Raw genomic sequence first — 19,381 nt, 5'->3', positions numbered from 1 at the left:
TAATCTTTAAAAATCATTCGCCTAACTCGGTATAAACAAAGCATATAAACGGAAATATTTCTGTTTATTTGACGCGCAAAATATCCTAAAGCGGCATCTCGATCAAAAGAATACCGAAGAAATACGCATCTGTTATATATAAACAATTTTTAAAATGTGTTTATTATCAACTCCAGCGATGCAATAGGATTGAAATAATATTTCGGTGTTTTAACATATACGATAGGAAATAGAAATACATTAAAAATATTCTTTGGTGTTTTAATGTATACAAGATTTCAATACATACGAAAGAAAATAAAAATGCTCCAAACTAAGGTGTTAGTTATCAAAGGGAGCTGGGACAAATCCTCTGTTCGCTTTATAGTGGAAGGTGTGGAGGTTGCACCGGTTAAATCGGTTAAGTATCTCAGAGTCTGGTTGTCGTACGGAGTGAGGTTCGGAGTACACATCCAAAATACGGTAAGGAAAGCGAACCGAAATATGGAGGCGTTGATACATATAATGCCAAATATTGGAGGCCCAGGTCCCACCAAAAGCAGGGTGCTTAATGAAGTTTTTCAGTCGATGGTAAAATGGAATTTTCTAGTCGGCGGTAACCTACGTGGCTCCCGTGTGGTGTAATAATACCCCAAGCGGATAAAGAGACAGATAAAAATGCAAGGTAGACGAAGGAGCTTATTCCCGATTTGAGGCTGTAATGAGAATATAAATTCAGGAAACTAGACTACTCTCTGACGCAGTTTCTGACCGGACATTGTAGTTTTGTATTAGACATTGTGCTGCTTCACAAATAGAATAGGAAAATTAACTTAGGCAGACTGTTCTGTTAATGGGGTACATAACGCTCCCTCCAACATTTTTAACTGCCAAAGATGGACAAATGAGAGGGGAGACTTCGAGGGGCAAATGGGTTTATGGTATATGGTATGTGGTATAATTATTTGTAAGTTTTTAGTATTTCATTTTAGTTGTTATCATCCTTGCAGTTATTCTTTTATTACTAGGTGTGCTAGTAATAAGCTATTTTCTAATTTAATTTTTGTCATGCCTTGCTTATACAGTTGCTTTACTTCTACCATGATTGTATTATTAATTAGAGAGTTGTCCACAAATTACCATAGTTTCGTATACTTATGTTAGGTCAATAAATATACGGAGAATAGTTTGGTTCATACCTTTGCTCATTTAGTTGTTATATTAAAAATGTAATTGTGATTTGATGTCACTTTTGATAAATCACATGCTACATGAGACACATAAACATTTAAGGTCGAAAATTATTTTGAACTTCCATTACATTAGTATAAATAGTACATTGCAAAATATAATCGGTTTACAATCAGTTATCAGTAGTGAGTAGTAGTCTTCAGTTCGGCTCTAGCAGTCGAACAGGACGAACGCGAGTCAGCGAAGTGTGCTTAGGTGGGGACAACTGACCTATTGTCAACGGAGCTTTTTAGCTCCCGGTGGGTAAGACACCGAGTGTGGCATAGGCATTTGTTTTACATATTAGCGAAAAGCGGATGCGAGGTTGTTATTAAGTTAAACCTCGAGGGGTTGCCTTTATAGGCTCCTCGTAGGAGACTTTTAATAGCTTCGCGTCTGCGAATATACGGGTTCACCTCAGTGGGTCGACAGGTATGACACTGTAAGGCTTAGTTTTTTGAATCTAAGTCGGACAGAAACGGCCCCTGCCTCTGAGGTGAGAGAAACATCAAGAGGATCCCTCCCTGAGAAATCAGGGAGAGAACTACCGAGAGGTTGCTGGGACGACACCCAGGAAAACCGTCAGGCAGCGGCTTGGCGGGAAGACAAAAACAGAGTCTTCTCAGTAGCAAACTCCATTTAGTCTCTTGAACTTATGTTCACCGCCTTACGGCAAAATGACTGATTCACCCCCCCAAAATGGTGTTGTCACGCAGGTGACTACACGCGAAGTAGAAGATGATGACAGGCCCCAGTCACCCACCCCCTCAGTAGCTACAGCCATAGAACTTTATAATAATTTTACCGCGAATTTAAACAACCCAACGGATAATCTCCCATCATCATCTGACGACGACTCCTATTCGCCCGAGTCCGAGGATGAAAAAATCAGTGAAGACGATACAGATGACACAATATCGTTAGATGCCAAGACCAACGAAGCACTGAACGCCGAGTCGGACGAACCTCTGAACGCCCAGTCGGACGTAGCATTAAACGCCGAAGCCCCGCCCCCACAGGATGAAAACAACGTTGAGATGGAAGCTCCATCGAAACAACTAAAAAGACAGCGTGCCCCTGAATCCGACGAAGACGAAGAAGAACGAAAAAAGGCCAAGGAAATGGAAGCCATAGAAAGGGCTAACGAATTAAGTAGGTCAATCAATGCACTGACCGAACACATGAAAGAAATGAAGAAGGAAATGAGAGCCAGAGAAGAAAAACTTCTTACTCAATTAAATGAGTTAAGAAGAGAAAACCAAGAAAAAGATCGGGAAGTCAAAAGACTAACCGATAAGATCCTAGAGTTAATGGATGCATTAACTCAGCAAAGAAATGAGACAAAACTCCAAAGAGAGAACGCAGATATCATCCAGGAACCACCACCACCAAAAGAAAAAACCGTCAAGTCGAATTCGAAGAAAAAATCGAATTCTAAAAAAGCAACAAACAAAGAAGTCATACCCATCATACCTAGTGATGACGGTATGGAAATTGAAGCAGAAGAAGACTGGCACACCATCGGCATCGAATGGAAAACCGTCGAGAAAAAACACAAACAAAGCGCAGCGGAGAAGTAAACTCAGCTTATCCAAAAGCGTAAAGAAGAAGAGATGGACAAGACCATCAAAGCAAGGCAAGAGAAGAGACAAGCTCTTGAAAACAAAAAAGTTTCAACAACAAAGGAGTCGCAACCTCCTACAAAAAAAGTTGACACAAAGAAAAAGTAGGCGCAAACTCCTAATAAAAAAGTTGACGACAAGGAGTCACAAACTTCTAACAAAAAAGTTGCAGATGAAGCGACCCCCGAGATCACTCCTGAAGTAGCAGTCTCTAGCAGCCTAAACCACCGGCGATAATTTTAAAAACTGTCAACGAGCACCAGAAGATACTGCAGCAAGCTGCAGCCATGAAAATAATCTCGGCAAATAAATTTGCCAGATCAGGAAGATCTATTGTTATACAAACAAAGACCAGAGAGGACTACCTAAAACTGGTAAGACTCCTAGAAACATACAGCCCAGCTGTAGACTTTATCGCGTATCCTATCGATACCGATAAAATGAAGCGAGTGATAATAAGAGGATTATCGGCAAAAACCGAGACCAACCTTATACTTAATGAAATTATAAGCAAATGAGTAGAGGCTACTAAGGTCATAAACATGATCTCTAAAAAGCCAGACAAGAAACCCCTCCCAATGTTTTTGGTTACAATCAAAGCAGAAGAGGACGCAAAAATAAAAAACATTTCTGACCTATGTTACATGAGGATCAGCATAGAGGACGAAATGAAGACAAGACATGAAACAATACAATGTTTCAATTGTCAAGGTTTCTACCACAGCTCAAAATCCTGCCACTGTGGGTCGAAATGCGTGAAGTGCGGAGAAAATCACCTTAGTAGCGAATGCGAAAAGGACAGGGAAACGGACCCAAAATGCGCTAACTGTAAACAAGCGCATACAGCGAACTATCGCGGATGCCCAAGAGCTCCCAAGAAGAAAGCCGCCCCACAACAACAAAGGGCAAGGCCCATTAACACCAGCAACACCAATAAAGGTGTTAGCTACGCTCTGGCTACTAAACAGCCTGAAAGCGTGACAACAGAAAAAACAGCCACAAACGAAGCAGCAGAACTAATCGCCAAATTCAACGCTGATCTAAATGCCAAAATGGCACATGTCTCCAACATGTTAGATCAAATGCAACAGGTAATGACAGCCATAGGAAACATAGGTCAGAAATGTTAGTATACCAAACGGAAGATCTTCGCATTGGGTCATGGAACTCCGGCGGATTATCTAAAAAAATCAACCTTCTGGATGAAATGATAAATAGATTAGAGCTCAATATCGTAGCCCTACAAGAAACCAAATTAGTGGAAAGGAAGAAAACAAAATTTCCCGGCTACGATATCTACAGGACGGATCACAGAGCGCTATCAGGTGGAACAGCCATACTTGTGAAAAAAGAAATCGAACATGAACACATCCCAACACCAGATGGACTGATCACAATGGAAGCCACACTCATAAGACTAAAAGCCAACAACGACTTACTAAAAATAGTGTCTGCATATGTCAGACCTAACGAACCGATCCTAGATGAAGATTTGAGCCTAATATTAAACTCAGAAGAGCCAACCATAATAATAGGAGACCTTAATGCGAGATCTCCCAATTGGCACGACAGGACGACCAACAGCAACGGACGACGACTATGCAGCCATCTCGAAAACATACCAAATACGTACGTGATCGGACCAACAGAGCCGACATGTTTTCACGGACAACTTCCTACTTACCTAGACATTGCAATCCTACACAACGTGGGTCAACAATACGAGATACACTCTCTAAACGAAGGCGATTCGACACACAACTTAATCGTCCTGACCCTGGGCGCAATAGAAACAAACTATTTGCAGCCCCACAACAGAAAAAAGACAAGTTGGCCAAACTACAAAAGAATCGTGAGCGAAAACATCGGTAATATCCCCACAATCAACAACATAACAGAACTAGAGGACAGCGTAATAAAACTAGAAGAAACAATTATCAACGCTATCGATGCCAGCTCCAAAACCGAAACTATAACTAGACAAAAAGGAAGATTAGGGGCATAAGTATAGAACTTAAAAACTTAATCAAACAGAAAAATCGGAAAAGAAGAAGAGCCTACCGCACTAGAACGGTAGAAGACAAACGGATTGCAAATGAGCTAGATAGGGAATTGAAAAAACAACTTCAAAATCATCGAAATGAAAGCTGGGACTCCTATATCGAAGAGTTAAATCCAAACAAATCTGCGTTCTGGAAACTATCAAAAATCCTACGAAAGGACAAAAAACCCATACCCCCTCTACACGAAGTAAACGGGATTGTCCACACAGAAATCGAGAAAGCAGAAGTCCTAAAAGACGAAATAGAAAGGGCGTGTAGAAACAACGAACACCCCAACGAAGATATAGACTTCGAAGAAGAGGTAGAGAGGACAGCAAGAAGACTAAAAGGGACAAAAGGCAGAATAGGGATACTTCATACATCTCCCGAAGAAATAAAAGAACTCATAAAGCAGACCAACGCCAAAAAAGCCCCTGGTCCAGACAACATCACAAACAGGGCGCTGAAAAACCTACCTACAAAAGCTATTGTTTATATTACCAACATCATAAACAATATGCTGAAACTAAGATATTTTCCAGACAGATGGAAGGAAGCTCACATAATCATGATTGCTAAGCCAGGGAAAAATGGCACATTTCCTCAAAATTACAGACCAATCAGCTTACTATCATCAATAAGCAAGATTGCGGAAAGAGTAATTCTAAAAAGACTGAACGAAGAGTCTCAAGCATTACACACCATTCCAGAAGCTCAATTCGGTTTCAGAAGTGAACATTCCTGTGAATTACAGGTATTAAGACTCACAGAATTCATAACCAAAGGTTTTAACGAAAAGGCATACACAGCAACCGCATTTCTGGACGTCAGTAAAGCATTTGACAGAGCCTGGCACAAGGGACTCATTTATAAAATGAATTCATTGGGGTACACCGAAGCGATGACATGTCTCCTTGCGTCATACCTTGCTAACAGAAGGTTCCGGATTCGAATAGGGGCAACCCTGTCTGAAGTCGGAGCCCTGGAACCGGGTGTGCCTCAGGGCGCCGTGCTGTCGCCATACCTGTATACCATCTATACGGCCGACACGCCAACAGAACCTGGATCTCTGTTGAGTCTTTACGCAGACGACACAGCAATAGCGGTCAGCTGGAGAAACCCGGATCATGCAGCTAATCACCTGCAAAGAGCACTAAATAGATTCCAACGATGGTGCATAGAATGGAAAATAGCCTTAAACCCAGACAAAACCCAGGCTGTAATGTTTAGTCATAGAAGAAGTGTACCAAACCGTAAAATCACGATAGACAACACCCCAGTAGAATGGAGTAACCAGGCAGGATGCCTAGGAGTGTTACTTGACAAAAAGCTAACATTCACAGAACATGTCAACCAACAGGTATACAAAGCCAAAGCGCTGAAAAGTCAGCTCTCAACGCTCATAGGCAGAAGAAGCAAACTAAGATTTAAAACCAAAATCAGGGTTGCAAACAGCATCATCATGCCAGTCTTAACGTACGCCTCATTAGCATGGGGACACACCTGCAAGTCAAACAGAATGAAGATTCAGAGATCTCAAAATCAAATCATACGAGACGCCTTAAAAATACCAAATACGTACCACTAAGGTACGTATTCAGAGACTCAGGACAAACCAGGATCCTACGGACACTAGACGAAAGAGCATATGATATATTCAATGGACTAACAAACCACCCTAGTAGAATGCTAAGAGAGCTGACGAACTACAACGAAAACATCAGGACGGTACACAGAAGACCAAAGCAGCAAATAGCAAGATATAGGGAGATCCCAAACGAATAACAAAGGATGTAATGGTGCATAGTCGTCAAAACCTCAAGATGAAGAAAGATAGAACACCGACCAAAAAAACTCTGGCGAGAGGGTACGCTTTTTCTTTTAGGTTTTAGGTTTTTAGGTTTTTTAGGTAGATATAAGCACAATATACACCGGGTGAGTGAGAGCAGTATACACTTGGGAATGCTCACCCCACCACACGCACACAAATAAGATTAAGGAAAAAAAAGGAAAGAATTGTTGCCCAGGCATATTATAGTTCCGAAGCTCCAAGGAAGTCCACAAAAAACAAAAAAAAATAACAACAAAAAAACTAAAAAACAAAAAAAAAAACAAAAAACGGTCTCTATCTAAATCACTTTGGATTCATCCAATTTTTTAAATCTTTTTCACTGTACATTTTTGTAACTTCAATTTCAACAAAGACCAAATATGGAGGGCCCATCAGGCTCTATATACACCGTTTCAACGGACTAGGCCCCTGAACAGTGTAGTTAAGCCGACTCTGTACGCGGCATCTACGCGCCGACTCGTGGCAAAGTGTCATGTCAACGCAGAGAGACAGAATCAAGATGGCGAACAAGAACTGACAGATTTTACGTTTTTTAGTTTTTACATATAAGTTTTAAGTTGTAATATGTATTTTTAAAATAATAAAAACCAAATATACAGTCCACTTAAGTCGTACGGATTTATCATACCCAACTACGGCTATCCACACAAAACATGGTCCTTCGAGCCGGATTAAATGGATTTGACACACAATTGGCGCCATTTTCCGGAAAAAACACATTGTAGAAGTTATAAAGGAAATATATTATCACACATTGGGAATCGAAGGAAGTCGATATTCACACATACACAATTATAGAAGTAAAAGCAAAATTCATGATTTAGGGCAAAGGTAACCAGAAACCAACATACATACATAAAAACACCACGTGAGTACACAGTATCCTTTTTAAACAAATCATATCCATACCTATTATTAAAACAAATTTACATGATCAGTCTGTGTCAGTTTCTTGTTCCTTTATTATTAAGTTATTAAAACATCTCTGGGTCATATACTACTTGTGATAGATAGTATAAAAAGGTAATAAATTCAATAACAACCATGGCAGAACTCACAAATTTAAAAAAAAAGAGGAGCACAATTAAAGCTCAAATGACACGATTTCAAACATTTTTAAATAATTATTCAGATGCTAGTGCATCACAGCTACCAAGTAGAATTGAAAAATGTAGAGAGTGGTGGAGAGATTTTGATATTGTACAAGAAAACATTGAAAAATTTGCATCTGGTGAGGGCATTGATATTGACTCAGATTTTGATTCACAGGTAAATGAAAGATTAGATTTTCAGGATTTATATTTTGAATTAATTGGCATAGCAGAAGGGTTTTTGAATAAAACTGACTCTGTTTCAAACCAATCAGATACACAATCTGATACAATGAAAGCCTCATCAAAAAATGTAAAACTACCTCCTTTAGAGGTACCAACATTTAACGGTTCATTTCATAGTTGGTTAGAGTTTAGGGATGGGTTTACAAGTTTAATAATCAATAATTCAGAATTAACTGATGTAGACAAACTACACTATTTAAAAAAATCATTAGTTGATAGGGCAGTTGGGGCATTGGATGAGTTACTAACTACAAACACAAATTTTCATTTTGCATGGCATTTATTAGGTGAAACATATGAACGCAAAAAGTTAATAGCACGCAGTCACATTGATAAGTTAAATGAATATCCACATATAAATAATGAAACCTCATTCGAATTAAAAAAATTCTCTACTTCAATTAAAAAAGACTTAAAGGCATTAAAGACATTGGGTTATTCAGTAGAACAATGGGATGTTATTTTAATTTGTATATTAGAAAAAAAATTGGATAAAAACACAAAAAGGGAATGGCAAAAAATAGGGCCACTTAATGAGTTTCTGACAATCACAGATTTTTTATCATTCTTAGATCAAAAAATACACAGTTTAGAAAACTCAGAAGATGATAAAGATAAACCCAAGTCATCCTCTGAGACAAAACGTAAGTATGAAAAAGTTCCTTTTTCAAAAACATTTTTAGCATCACACAAACAGTGTCATCTTTGTGGACAGTCACATTATCTTTATGGGTGCAAATCATTTCACAAATTATCTATCTCATTAAGACGAGCGGAAGTTGACAAAGTCAAGGGTTGTTGGAATTGTTTACGGGAAGGTCATACAGCTCAAAATTGTACAATGCGGGGTTGCAAAATTTGTGGTAGGTAACATAGTACACTTCTACATTTAGATTCACATTCATCAGGGTACAATGAACACAACTGGGAACTAAATACACAAGGCAAAGATAGAATACATCCACAGGGTCAACATTCATCACATTCATCATGGCACAATGAACACAATTGGGAACGAAATACACAAGGTAAAGATAGAACACATCCACATGGTCAAAATTCAGTTCAACTTCAAGGTTCACAACCACTAATACCATGGACACCTAATCAAACTCAGGGTATACATTCACAGGGACAATTTACACATTCTCGAATACTAGAGCCAAATAAGCAAGGGCAAGTTACACATATTCAGGCACATGAGGTACACTTACAGGGACAAAACACAAATTTTAAGGGGCAACATGATTTAGGTGATGGGGTACCTCACTCAGTGTATTTGGGACAGGTTAAGACTAAGGACTATAGCACTATAGAAGATAGGGTACAAGTTAGCAAATGCAATCATACCAATTTAATTCATACAAAATCAGAGATTCTGCTTTCAACAGCATTAGTTTATATGCAAGACAATCTTGGAAACTTTCATGAATGCAGAGCCTTATTAGATTGTGGGTCTCAATCAAACTTTATTTGCAAATCATTGTTAGAAAAACTCAACATCCCAACGGAAAAGGTAGACATTCCAGTAGCAGGTATCAATCAAGGCATTACAAAAATTACTCGGGCCATGAAAGGTATAATACAATCTAAAACATGTAGTTATAAAGTAAGTGCATTTATGTTAGTTATAGATAAGATATCTGACAATTTACCAGCTTTTAATCTTAACTTAGAAATGATTGACATACCAAAAAACATTATGTTAGCTGATAGCTCTTTTGGAGTTTCAAAACCTGTTGAATTATTGTTGGGTTCATCTATATTTTGGCAATTACTATGTGTAGGACAAATAAGACTGGGAAAAGACAAACCTATACTTCAGAAAACCAAATTGGGATGGGTGGTATCAGGGCCTGTGAGAACAATTGACAAAGGGGTACATTTTTCGGGTATGGTTTCATGTGACTTTTCTGCACTCAGCTTGAATGAACAGATGGAACAATTTTGGAAAATTGAAGAATTGGATATACATAAAAAATCCTTATCAGTAGAGGATAAATATTGCCAGGAACTGTTCAACTCAACCACAACTAAGGATTTACATGGACGTTATATAGTACAATTACCACTTAGAGAAGATATTACAAAACTGGGGGATTCTTACAGCACAGCAATGAAGAGATTTCAAAACTTGGAGAAGAAACTGAGCAACAATTTGAGTTTGCGAGAGCAGTATCACAAATTCATGGAAGAATATTTGGCATTAGGACACATGACAAAAATAGATGACTGGGAGCTACAGATACAAGGAGATATACCAAAATATTATATACCACATCATGGGATACTAAAGACATCATCTACTACTACCAAGCTTAGGGTAGTCTTCGATGGGTCTGCTAAAACAGACAATAATTTGTCATTGAATGATGTATTAATGGTGGGACCAAGGCTTCAGGAAGATTTATTACACATCTTGCTACGGTTTAGAAAACATAAAGTTGTCATTGCTTCTGATATTGAAAAGATGTATCGGCAAGTTCTTATTTCTTCAAAACAAAGGAATTTACAAAGAATTTTTTGGAGATTTTCATCGGACCAACCTATAAGCACATACAAATTAAACACAATAACTTATGGTTTAGCACCATCAGCCTTTCTCGCAATAAGATGTATACAACAAGCAGCATATGAACATATGTCAAATTTACAAGAAGCTTGTCAAACTATTTTGAGGGATTTTTATGCAGATGATCTATTATCAGGAGGGGACACAATTGAAGAGGTTAGGAAGTTAAAACAGGACATCAGTTTCATTTTGAGCTCAGCAGGATTTTAGCTCAGAAAATGGGTCTCAAATAAACCAGAAGTATTTGAAGGGGATTTACAAAATAATCAACAAGTTGAGCATTATTTGTCTGAAGACATCACTAGTAAAACTTTGGGGTTGTACTGGAATACTCAATTGGACATCTTGCAGTACAATATTAATTTTAATATACAATCTCAGACAACCAAAAGGTCAGTATTATCAATGATTTCTCAAATATTTGACCCTCTGGGTCTTGTGGGACCAGTCATAATCACGGCTAAGGTAATTATGCAATCATTATGGAAGCTCAAATTGGATTGGAATGAGTCATTACCTCAGGATCTTCACACCGCTTGGAACAAATTTAAGGAAACAATTTCAGATTTACACCAAACACAAATTCCAAGACACGTGTTATGCTTACAACCAAAGAACATTGAACTTCACTGCTTCAGTGATGCATCGGAAATTGCATATGGGGTAGCAATTTATGTACGGTTAATAAGTCATGATGGGTTATATCATGTGCATCTACTATGTGCTAAATCAAGAGTAGCTCCGTTAAAGACAATCTCATTACCAAGGTTAGAGTTATGTGGGGCGTTACTCAGCGCAAAACTTGCCAGGGAAGTTATACATACAATGGACATAAGATTTAATAAAGTGCATTTTTGGACAGATTCGACAATTACATTACATTGGATAAAGGGCGAGGCTTCAAAATGGAAAACATTTGTGTCACATCGGGTTTCGGAGATTCAAAATTTGACTAAAACATATGAGTGGCATCACATCCACTCCAAAGAAAATCCAGCGGACATCATATCCAGGGGGATGGAACCAAAATTACTTAAAGATTCTTCACTTTGGTGGAATGGTCCAAAATGGCTAATGGAAGATAAGGAGAAATGGCCTTATTTTAATATAAATGACTTAAGTACTTTGGAAGTGCCAGATAAAAGGCCAGTTAAATTTTTATTAATTGTTACAACATTGCATACAATTTGGGATAGATTTTCAAGTCTTAACAAGTTACAAAAAACCACAGCTTATATTCTGCGATTTATAAACAATTGTAGATTGCCAATAGGTGAACGTAAATGGGGTATACTTACTGTTGATGAAAGGGAGGGCGCACTAAGAATTCTAATCAAAATGGCTCAATTGGAAACATTTGGTTCAGACATTTTGTCAATAAAAAGATTGGGCTCACTATGTAAGACAAGCAGTCTCATCTCATTAAACCCTTTTTTAGATTCAGAAGGTATTTTAAGAGTTGGTGGACGTTTACAAAATTCAGATTTACCATTTTCACAAAAACATCCAATTATCTTACCAAAAAATCATGTGCTCACACGACTTATCGTTACTTCATATAATCTTAAACATTTACATATGGGACAACAAACTTTATTATCTATTTTACGGCTAAAATTTTGGATTCTTTCAGGGCGTAATACAATCAGACATATTCTGCACAAGTGCATAACATGTTTTAGGGCAAGGCCAGTTACGATAAATAATCTAATGGGTCAATTACCTAGATCACGAGTAGTAGCATCCAGACCTTTCCTTAATTGCGGTATTGATTATGGTGGTCCCTTTCAGTTAAAAACAAGCAACCTAAGAAACTGTAAAATTGTTAAGAGTTACATTTGTATATTCACTTGCTTTACTACTAGGGCAACTCATATTGAATTGGTTTATGAGTTAACTACAGAGTCATTCTTAAACTGTTTCAAACGTTTTGTTGCTAGAAGGGGTCTCTGTCAAAACTTGTACTCTGATAATGCTACAAATTTTGTGGGGGCAAACAATCATTTGAAGGAACTGTACTCATTTATAAGTGATACAAATATCAAGTCAAAGTTTCTCCAGCATTTTGCTGATCACCAAATCAATTGGAAATTCATACCTCCCCACTCTCCTCATTTTGGCGGGGTATGGGAGTCAACTATTAAGTCTGTAAAATATCATTTAAAAAGGGTATTGGGGGAAAACAAATACACATATGATGAGATGTATACTCTCCTGACACAGGTTGAATCATGTTTAAACTCACGACCTCTCTTACCATTATCCAATGATCTACTTGACCTTGGTGTACTCACGCCAGGACATTTTTTAATTGGAGATTCCTTAATGGCTGTACCACAAGAGGATCTCACAGATGTCCATACAAACAAACTCAAGCGATATCATCATCTTACGCAAGTTATTCAACATTTTTGGGCTAGATGGTCGCGAGAATATTTGTCATCTCTTCAGCAACATACAAAATGGAAAGCAGCAAGTCCTAATATCCAAAGGGGCTCGATGGTTATTCTCAAAGATGACAAACTTCCTCCAATGAAATGGGAACTAGGAAGAGTAGTCGATGTGTATACGGGCAGCGATGGGATAGTGCGCGTTGTGTGTGTTCGTACTGCTCACGGTACATTCAAAAGAGCATGCGCGAAACTATGTGTTTTACCGATTAGTGACAATTAGCTCGCCCGGTTATATAGTTGTTGACTATTTCGGTCTGTTGAAAGGCATGTGTTACTTCAGCCTTTCAAGGGGGGCGGCATGAACAGTGTAGTTAAGCCGACTCTGTACGCGGCATCTACGCGCCGACTCGTGGCAAGGTGTCATGTCAACGCAGAGAGACAGAATCAAGATGGCGAACAAGAACTGACAGATTTTACGTTTTTTAGTTTTTACATATAAGTTTTAAGTTGTAATATGTATTTTTAAAATAATAAAAACCAAATATACAGTCCACTTAAGTCGTACGGATTTATCTTACCCAACTACGGCTATCCACACAAAACAGCCCCTAAGGCAGATCAGATGAACCGAGCAGATCCGAGCACTGAGGTCTTGTGCGGCATACAAGGGCTCAGTGGCCGGACCCTACTCGGATGCTCGGCCGGCGAGGAGAACAAAATTTATTTTGCCAAATCGGCGGCCGAGTGACCGAGCACACACTCTTTTCCGAACATAGAGTCGTCAGCCAAGGCTGGGGGCTCTATGGTCGGAACACACGCTTTTTTCTTTTGTTTTAGGGACTCAAGTCCCGAAGTCATGATAGAGTAACTTCAATAGAGTCAGTAATGTAAATAGGGAGAAAAGCCTAGATGTGGCTACCCCTACAGTTAGGTGGCATAACCACAGTCATTAAAAACAGAGGGTGTTCCATTAGCCAGGACACCTTAAGTAACTTTCATTCACTCAGATCATAAGCCTCCTCACTAAGTCACACGATGAGGAGGGGTGGAGGAAAAACCTGGGGGTCAGATAGGTACCACTTCGACTAGCGAAGTGTGACCGGTTTGATCTTCGGACATGTGGATCCCATTCTTAGATTGGTATACACATGTTCCTAGGGGCAGGGTTGATCACTGCGTGTGTGTGTGTGTGTAATCGGTTTACAGAATTATTCTTGACGATTTTATTAGCAGTTTGACTTTGAATTTCAATATCTTAAACTTTACTTTTAAGAGGCTGTGTATTTTCTTTTATCGCCTTATCACATTCTTTATTCCAAATTAGAACTGGGATATAATTTTTGATTATATTTGCCTCACCAATATCTAGTCAAAGTTCTGGACTGATTAAAGTCCAGATTTAAATTATGAGATCTTAATGGAGTCCCCTAAGAAAACCGAAGACTTGATTGGGGATAACAGAAAGTAATATATTTAAGAATATTCTCCCAACACAATATTAAATTTGGTTGTCGAATCGGCATCTATGAACTTTTGTTGTAATTTTTGGTACAAATGTGCTATTTTATGATTTTTGTTGAATAGTGATGACTGGTGATTGTAAATATATATATATATATATATATATATATATATATATATATATATATATATATATATATATATATATATATATATATAAATTAAGTTAGGTCAGTAAATTAAATAAAAAATTTTTACAAAAATATTTTTATTAAGGTAGAAAAAAGTGTATAAATAAATTTATATTACAAGTAAAAGATGAGGAGAAAACAACGGTGCAACAAAATAAAGATGAAAATTAAAACAATGAAATAGAAACAACAGTCACTTTTTTAATGTTTGGTTTAATAATGGTGGCTGTGCAGGTCTAGCCCACCTCCAAAACCATGCAAACCACCATCAAAACCGCCTCCAAATCCATGATCGTCATGGCCGTGGATAAGAACTGGGACTTTCTTCTCTACGATTACGGGTACCTTAACTGGGTATGGCACTGGCTTGTGAACTGGGTATGGTACTGGTTTTGGGTAAGGTACTGGGTGAGGTACTGGCACAGGTACTTTGTATGGTACTTTAACAGGATATGGTACTTTCTTAATTACTGGGTATGGTACTGGTTTCTCTATGTGAACTGGATATGGTTTAGGTACATGTACTGGATATGGACGATCTACTGGTACAGGTACTTTGACTGGCACTGGAACTGGTACTTTCCTTTCAATATGTACGGGATATGGTGCTGGAACAGGTACTTTAACTTCTTTGGTGATGGTAATGTGCTTGATATGACCATCGTCTAATCCACCATACCCTCCGTCAAAACCACCATGTCCACCCAAATCCAAACCATGCCCAAGTTCAAGACCTCCTCCTAGAGAGTCGTGTCCCCCACCGTAACCAAGATCAAAAAGACCACGTTTTTCCTGTTTCTTTTCGACTACTGAAGAAACCTTATCATCCTTGGCTTCAGCCTTAGAGTCGGTTCCAGGGTGGGCGGAAACCAACAAAAGACCCGCCAAAAGGACCAATCCACAGTACTAAAATAAAATAAATAATTTTAAAATTGGTAAAAAATTATTTTCCTTGTGAAAATAATAATTTAGCCTAGGCCTACACAAATTTATTAATTTTACGTTATAATTTCTGAACTAAATGTTAACAGACAAATTTGAATTAAAAAAGTGATTCTCTTACTAATTATAGTGTGAAAATATTTTGTGCGTTTCAAAATCCTATTATAGTTTAACGTCAGTGGAAGAATAAACAATTTAATTGGGCAATGAGGAAAGCCAGAGAAAAGTTTTTATTACTACTGTGTTAATAAATATTATTTATCTGTTTATGTGTAGTGTTCATTGTGTTAATAAGCATACTTGCCAATCATAGCCAATATTATTGTGTAACTTAAAAATAATAAATTGTGCGCATACGACATGTTTATTAACAAAATAAAACTGCATCAATTAAAACAAAGATTCAGATTTTTATTTTTGAAGTTGTAGTGTCCTTTATAGATTCGTATTTAGGTACAATTGGAAAGTTTTCAATAAAAATGAGTAAATTTACACTCCCAATATTCATAATTATTCTTTCTTTTTTCAATGAAATAAGTATGCACCAGTAAGTTCAGTTACTATTAATAGTGAGAGGTAGGAATTTTTGTGTTATATGTTTCCGACAATGACTGTGCTAAAATATTACAAAGGTAAGCGAACGGACTATAGTAGAATGTATTATTCTAGATATTAAATATGTATTATTTATAAAATGCCAAATGGAGCATAAAGATAAAAAACGAAATGAATCATAATAGAAGAGTTTATAAAAAACATATATTTTTTTGTAAAGCGTGTTTACATCTAAAACAAAAAGAAATAAATAAAAAGAATAGTAAAGCACATAGTATTTTGGTAGTAATATCCCCAGTCTACGGAGCAGTGATACCAAAACTTATATTTAATATTGTCAACTTAGATCAAACTGCCGTAAATCAGAGAGAAATAATCCAAATAAAGGGAGATTGAGGTTAAGAAAAAAAAATCTAAATCACATGGAAACTAATTTAGTTCAGAAAAATTAAAATAACATTTAAGGTCTAATACAATGAGATCCAGTTTATGCGACAATTTTTATTTTAACACTTAGATTAATTAATTTGAAGTAATATAACAGGAGCAGAACAACAACAATGTTCTAGGCCGGGAAGATTATGCACCGACGCTATATTTATAAAAAGGCCAGTACAAGAGAAATTATTTTAGAAAACCGGTATATTTTCGTTTCGTGGTCAATTGGATCGGATAGGTTGATTACCTGAGTCCTCTATTGTTTAACCTAAGCTTGGATGAAATAGTAAAAAGTAAGAACTAAAATAAAGGATAAATAGGATACTAAAGATAGGATAAAGGCTACCAAATGGGAGAAAAATAACTTAAAATAATCTGCTATGTAGACGACGCAACACTAATCTCTTAAAATAAAGATTATTTACCACGTATGATGCATTAATTTAGTGTGGCCACCAGGAAATTTAACACGTTAATTACTCCAAAACAGACAAACTGCATGGTTATAACAGAAAATCTACTAAGATATAAATTAGAGGTGGGGGGTCAGATAATAAAACGAGTGATGGAGTTTACATATTTAGGCATCACACTATGTAGCCTTGGAAATCTCGAAAGAAAAGTGGAAAGTCGAGTGAATAGCATTGAAGTTAAGTGAACATAGGTCCTCATATTTCATGAATAAACCAATATGGAGAAATAAAATGATCGAAAAAGAAAAGAAAACTAGAATTTACAAAACAGTCATCAGACCAATAATAATATACGCAGCAGAAACACGAACTCGCACATACATAGAGGACAAAAAGATTTCTGATCATCTGGTTAGACCATCTAGAGGTAAATAAGCCATACATATTTATATAGATTGTACTGGAACGTATTGGGCTTTAGGCTTACACTAAAGTGTTTTAAGTCGATTATTAATTATTATTATAAATTATGTGTTAGTATGGTGAGTGAGTTTAATTTTGTCTAAGATAAAGTCTAAAGAGTTCTTAAATTTCATGTGTTGTTTATCAACTGTTACAGGAAAAGAATAAATTTCATTAAGATGATTTAAATCTGTTTTTTGTTCATATTGTTATGTTTGTGCTATGAAAGCCATCTCTAGAAACAGTCTTTTTTTTAATTAAATTCTCTTTCTAGAATTTAACGGAAACGGATTTATAATCCATATGGTATCCTTCATTTACTACATGTAGTAAACATATATATATATATATATATATATATATATATATATATATATATATATATATATATAAAAGAAGTACTTGTGACTCGTTTGGAAAAAATATATAATTTTATACATCCAAAAATTTATATATATATATATATATATATATATATATATATATATATATATATATATATATAATGTTTCAGGACAACTTAATAAGTAGGGTCGCTCAATAAAACAAAGTTTTAACTTTTAATTATAAATCTAAGAGTGTCGTGTATTTATCTATTTATACTTGACCGAAGAAAATTAGAAGGCTAGTCTTAATGCACAGTGAAACTTATCGTGTTAAAAATTCAGTTATTAGCACTTTTACAATATCTTTTGTTAGAGATAAATAATAAACAACTATCGACCATTTACAATTGTAGCCGACTGTATTAAATATTTTACACTTTTCGTAAAGGCAACACAAAAGGAAGTATTTAAGAGCTCAAAATACTTGACAACTGCTGCATAATGTCTACTAACAGCGTAAATTAAGGATAAAATCAATGGAGTTTGTCTTTGAAAATAGTGGTTTTCGCGATAGTGGCAATTAACGGATGTAATCGATGTAATTGTTTGTCCCTTTAAGAACCAAATGAGTATAAATATATTATTAATTTTAGATATTGCAGTATGTATGCAATAATAAATGGTATTAATTACTTACAAATATCATTTTAGGAATTAAAAATAAAGAGAATACAAAGCTGAACAAATGTCACCATGCTTAGCCCTAAATTATCTGACTTTATTGCGGCTTTTGCTAAGTAGAAAGGGAGAGGATATGACTAAAGATAACAAATACTTTTTAAATAGCAATTTAACAAGACTGCGACCTAAACCAAGAAAAAACGTGAGAAAAAACAGCATTCTAGTTATACCAGAAATTTTATTTCCAATGTTGTGTTTAACAGTGTTACAGTTTATCAAAAACAAAGCAATAAACATATGTTAAAACAAAAACAAAGGACAAATGAAAATCTGCGATATATTTAATGAACAGAACTTCAAAAATTTTCAAATTTTCTAGAATATATTTGTTTTTACCGACAATGTTATTGACTAACATCGATGCACCATAAGAAATAAACAAAGAATCACTGTTCACTTACTTGGAGGCTCATCATTGCACACATACGAGGTTCGAGCGACTGTTGTTTCTACCCTTTACTCGATGCGTATATATAACAGCAAGATATATGTCAAAAGTTTTTGCTTTCTTAACGTCCCCACCTCTAAGAACATATTGTGGATGCATACTCATACAATAATAAAATCTATTTTACAATATTGTAATATTTTGATACACTCCAACAACCAAATAACTACAGGCGCGTGCACAGAAAATGTTGCCGTAGGGGAAACAGTCAATGTTTCACAATAATTATTAAATTAAGGTTTACGAAAAGAAAATTATTCCAAATTCAGAAATTAAAAAGCAAAAAATGTTTGTAAAACATATTTGAAATAGATATAGACTCATTTATTTGTGTTTCTTGATTATTTTTATTTTTCCTGTAAAATTAATTTGATTAA

General features: G+C 36.3%; 2 protein-coding genes across 2 annotated transcripts; one reads left to right on the top strand and one right to left on the bottom strand.

Moving 5' to 3' along the window:
• The first annotated feature begins 4,038 nt into the window (after positions 1 to 4,038).
• LOC140438822 (uncharacterized) lies at positions 4,039 to 13,307 on the top strand. Its single transcript, XM_072528466.1, has 4 exons — positions 4,039 to 4,327; positions 5,416 to 5,703; positions 8,971 to 10,790; positions 10,845 to 13,307. The coding sequence occupies exons 1-4, from the start codon at positions 4,039 to 4,041 to the stop codon at positions 13,305 to 13,307; spliced, it is 4,860 nt and encodes a 1,619-aa protein (XP_072384567.1).
• Positions 13,308 to 14,739: 1,432 nt separating this feature from the next.
• On the bottom strand, positions 14,740 to 19,088 carry LOC140439794 (uncharacterized). Its single transcript, XM_072529933.1, has 2 exons — positions 18,958 to 19,088; positions 14,740 to 15,585 (listed from the first exon to the last, which is right to left on the bottom strand). The coding sequence occupies exons 1-2, from the start codon at positions 18,979 to 18,981 to the stop codon at positions 14,893 to 14,895; spliced, it is 717 nt and encodes a 238-aa protein (XP_072386034.1). The 5' UTR covers positions 18,982 to 19,088; the 3' UTR covers positions 14,740 to 14,892.
• Positions 19,089 to 19,381: the final 293 nt, after the last annotated feature.

The sequence above is a fragment of the Diabrotica undecimpunctata genome, chromosome 4, assembly GCF_040954645.1.
Source record: "Diabrotica undecimpunctata isolate CICGRU chromosome 4, icDiaUnde3, whole genome shotgun sequence".
NCBI lineage: Eukaryota > Metazoa > Arthropoda > Insecta > Coleoptera > Chrysomelidae > Diabrotica > Diabrotica undecimpunctata.
Note: the sequence above shows the minus strand (reverse complement) of the source record. Positions and strands in the feature narration are given on the sequence as shown.

What these genes read in the sequence shown, in the direction of transcription:
- LOC140439794 (XM_072529933.1), bottom strand. Translation starts at nt 18,981, where the DNA reads ATGTGTGCAATGATGAGCCTCCAA. An exon ending in GTGCAATGATGAGCCTCCAA is followed by an intron (nt 15,586 to 18,957) that starts GTAAGTGAACAG and finishes ATTTTATTTTAG; the next exon opens with TACTGTGGATTGGTCCTTTT.
- LOC140438822 (XM_072528466.1), top strand. Translation starts at nt 4,039, where the DNA reads ATGATAAATAGATTAGAGCTCAATATCGTAGCCCTACAAGAAACCAAA. An exon ending in GATCCTAGATGAAGATTTGA is followed by an intron (nt 4,328 to 5,415) that starts GCCTAATATTAA and finishes GATATTTTCCAG; the next exon opens with ACAGATGGAAGGAAGCTCAC. An exon ending in AACCGCATTTCTGGACGTCA is followed by an intron (nt 5,704 to 8,970) that starts GTAAAGCATTTG and finishes CACATTCATCAG; the next exon opens with GGTACAATGAACACAACTGG.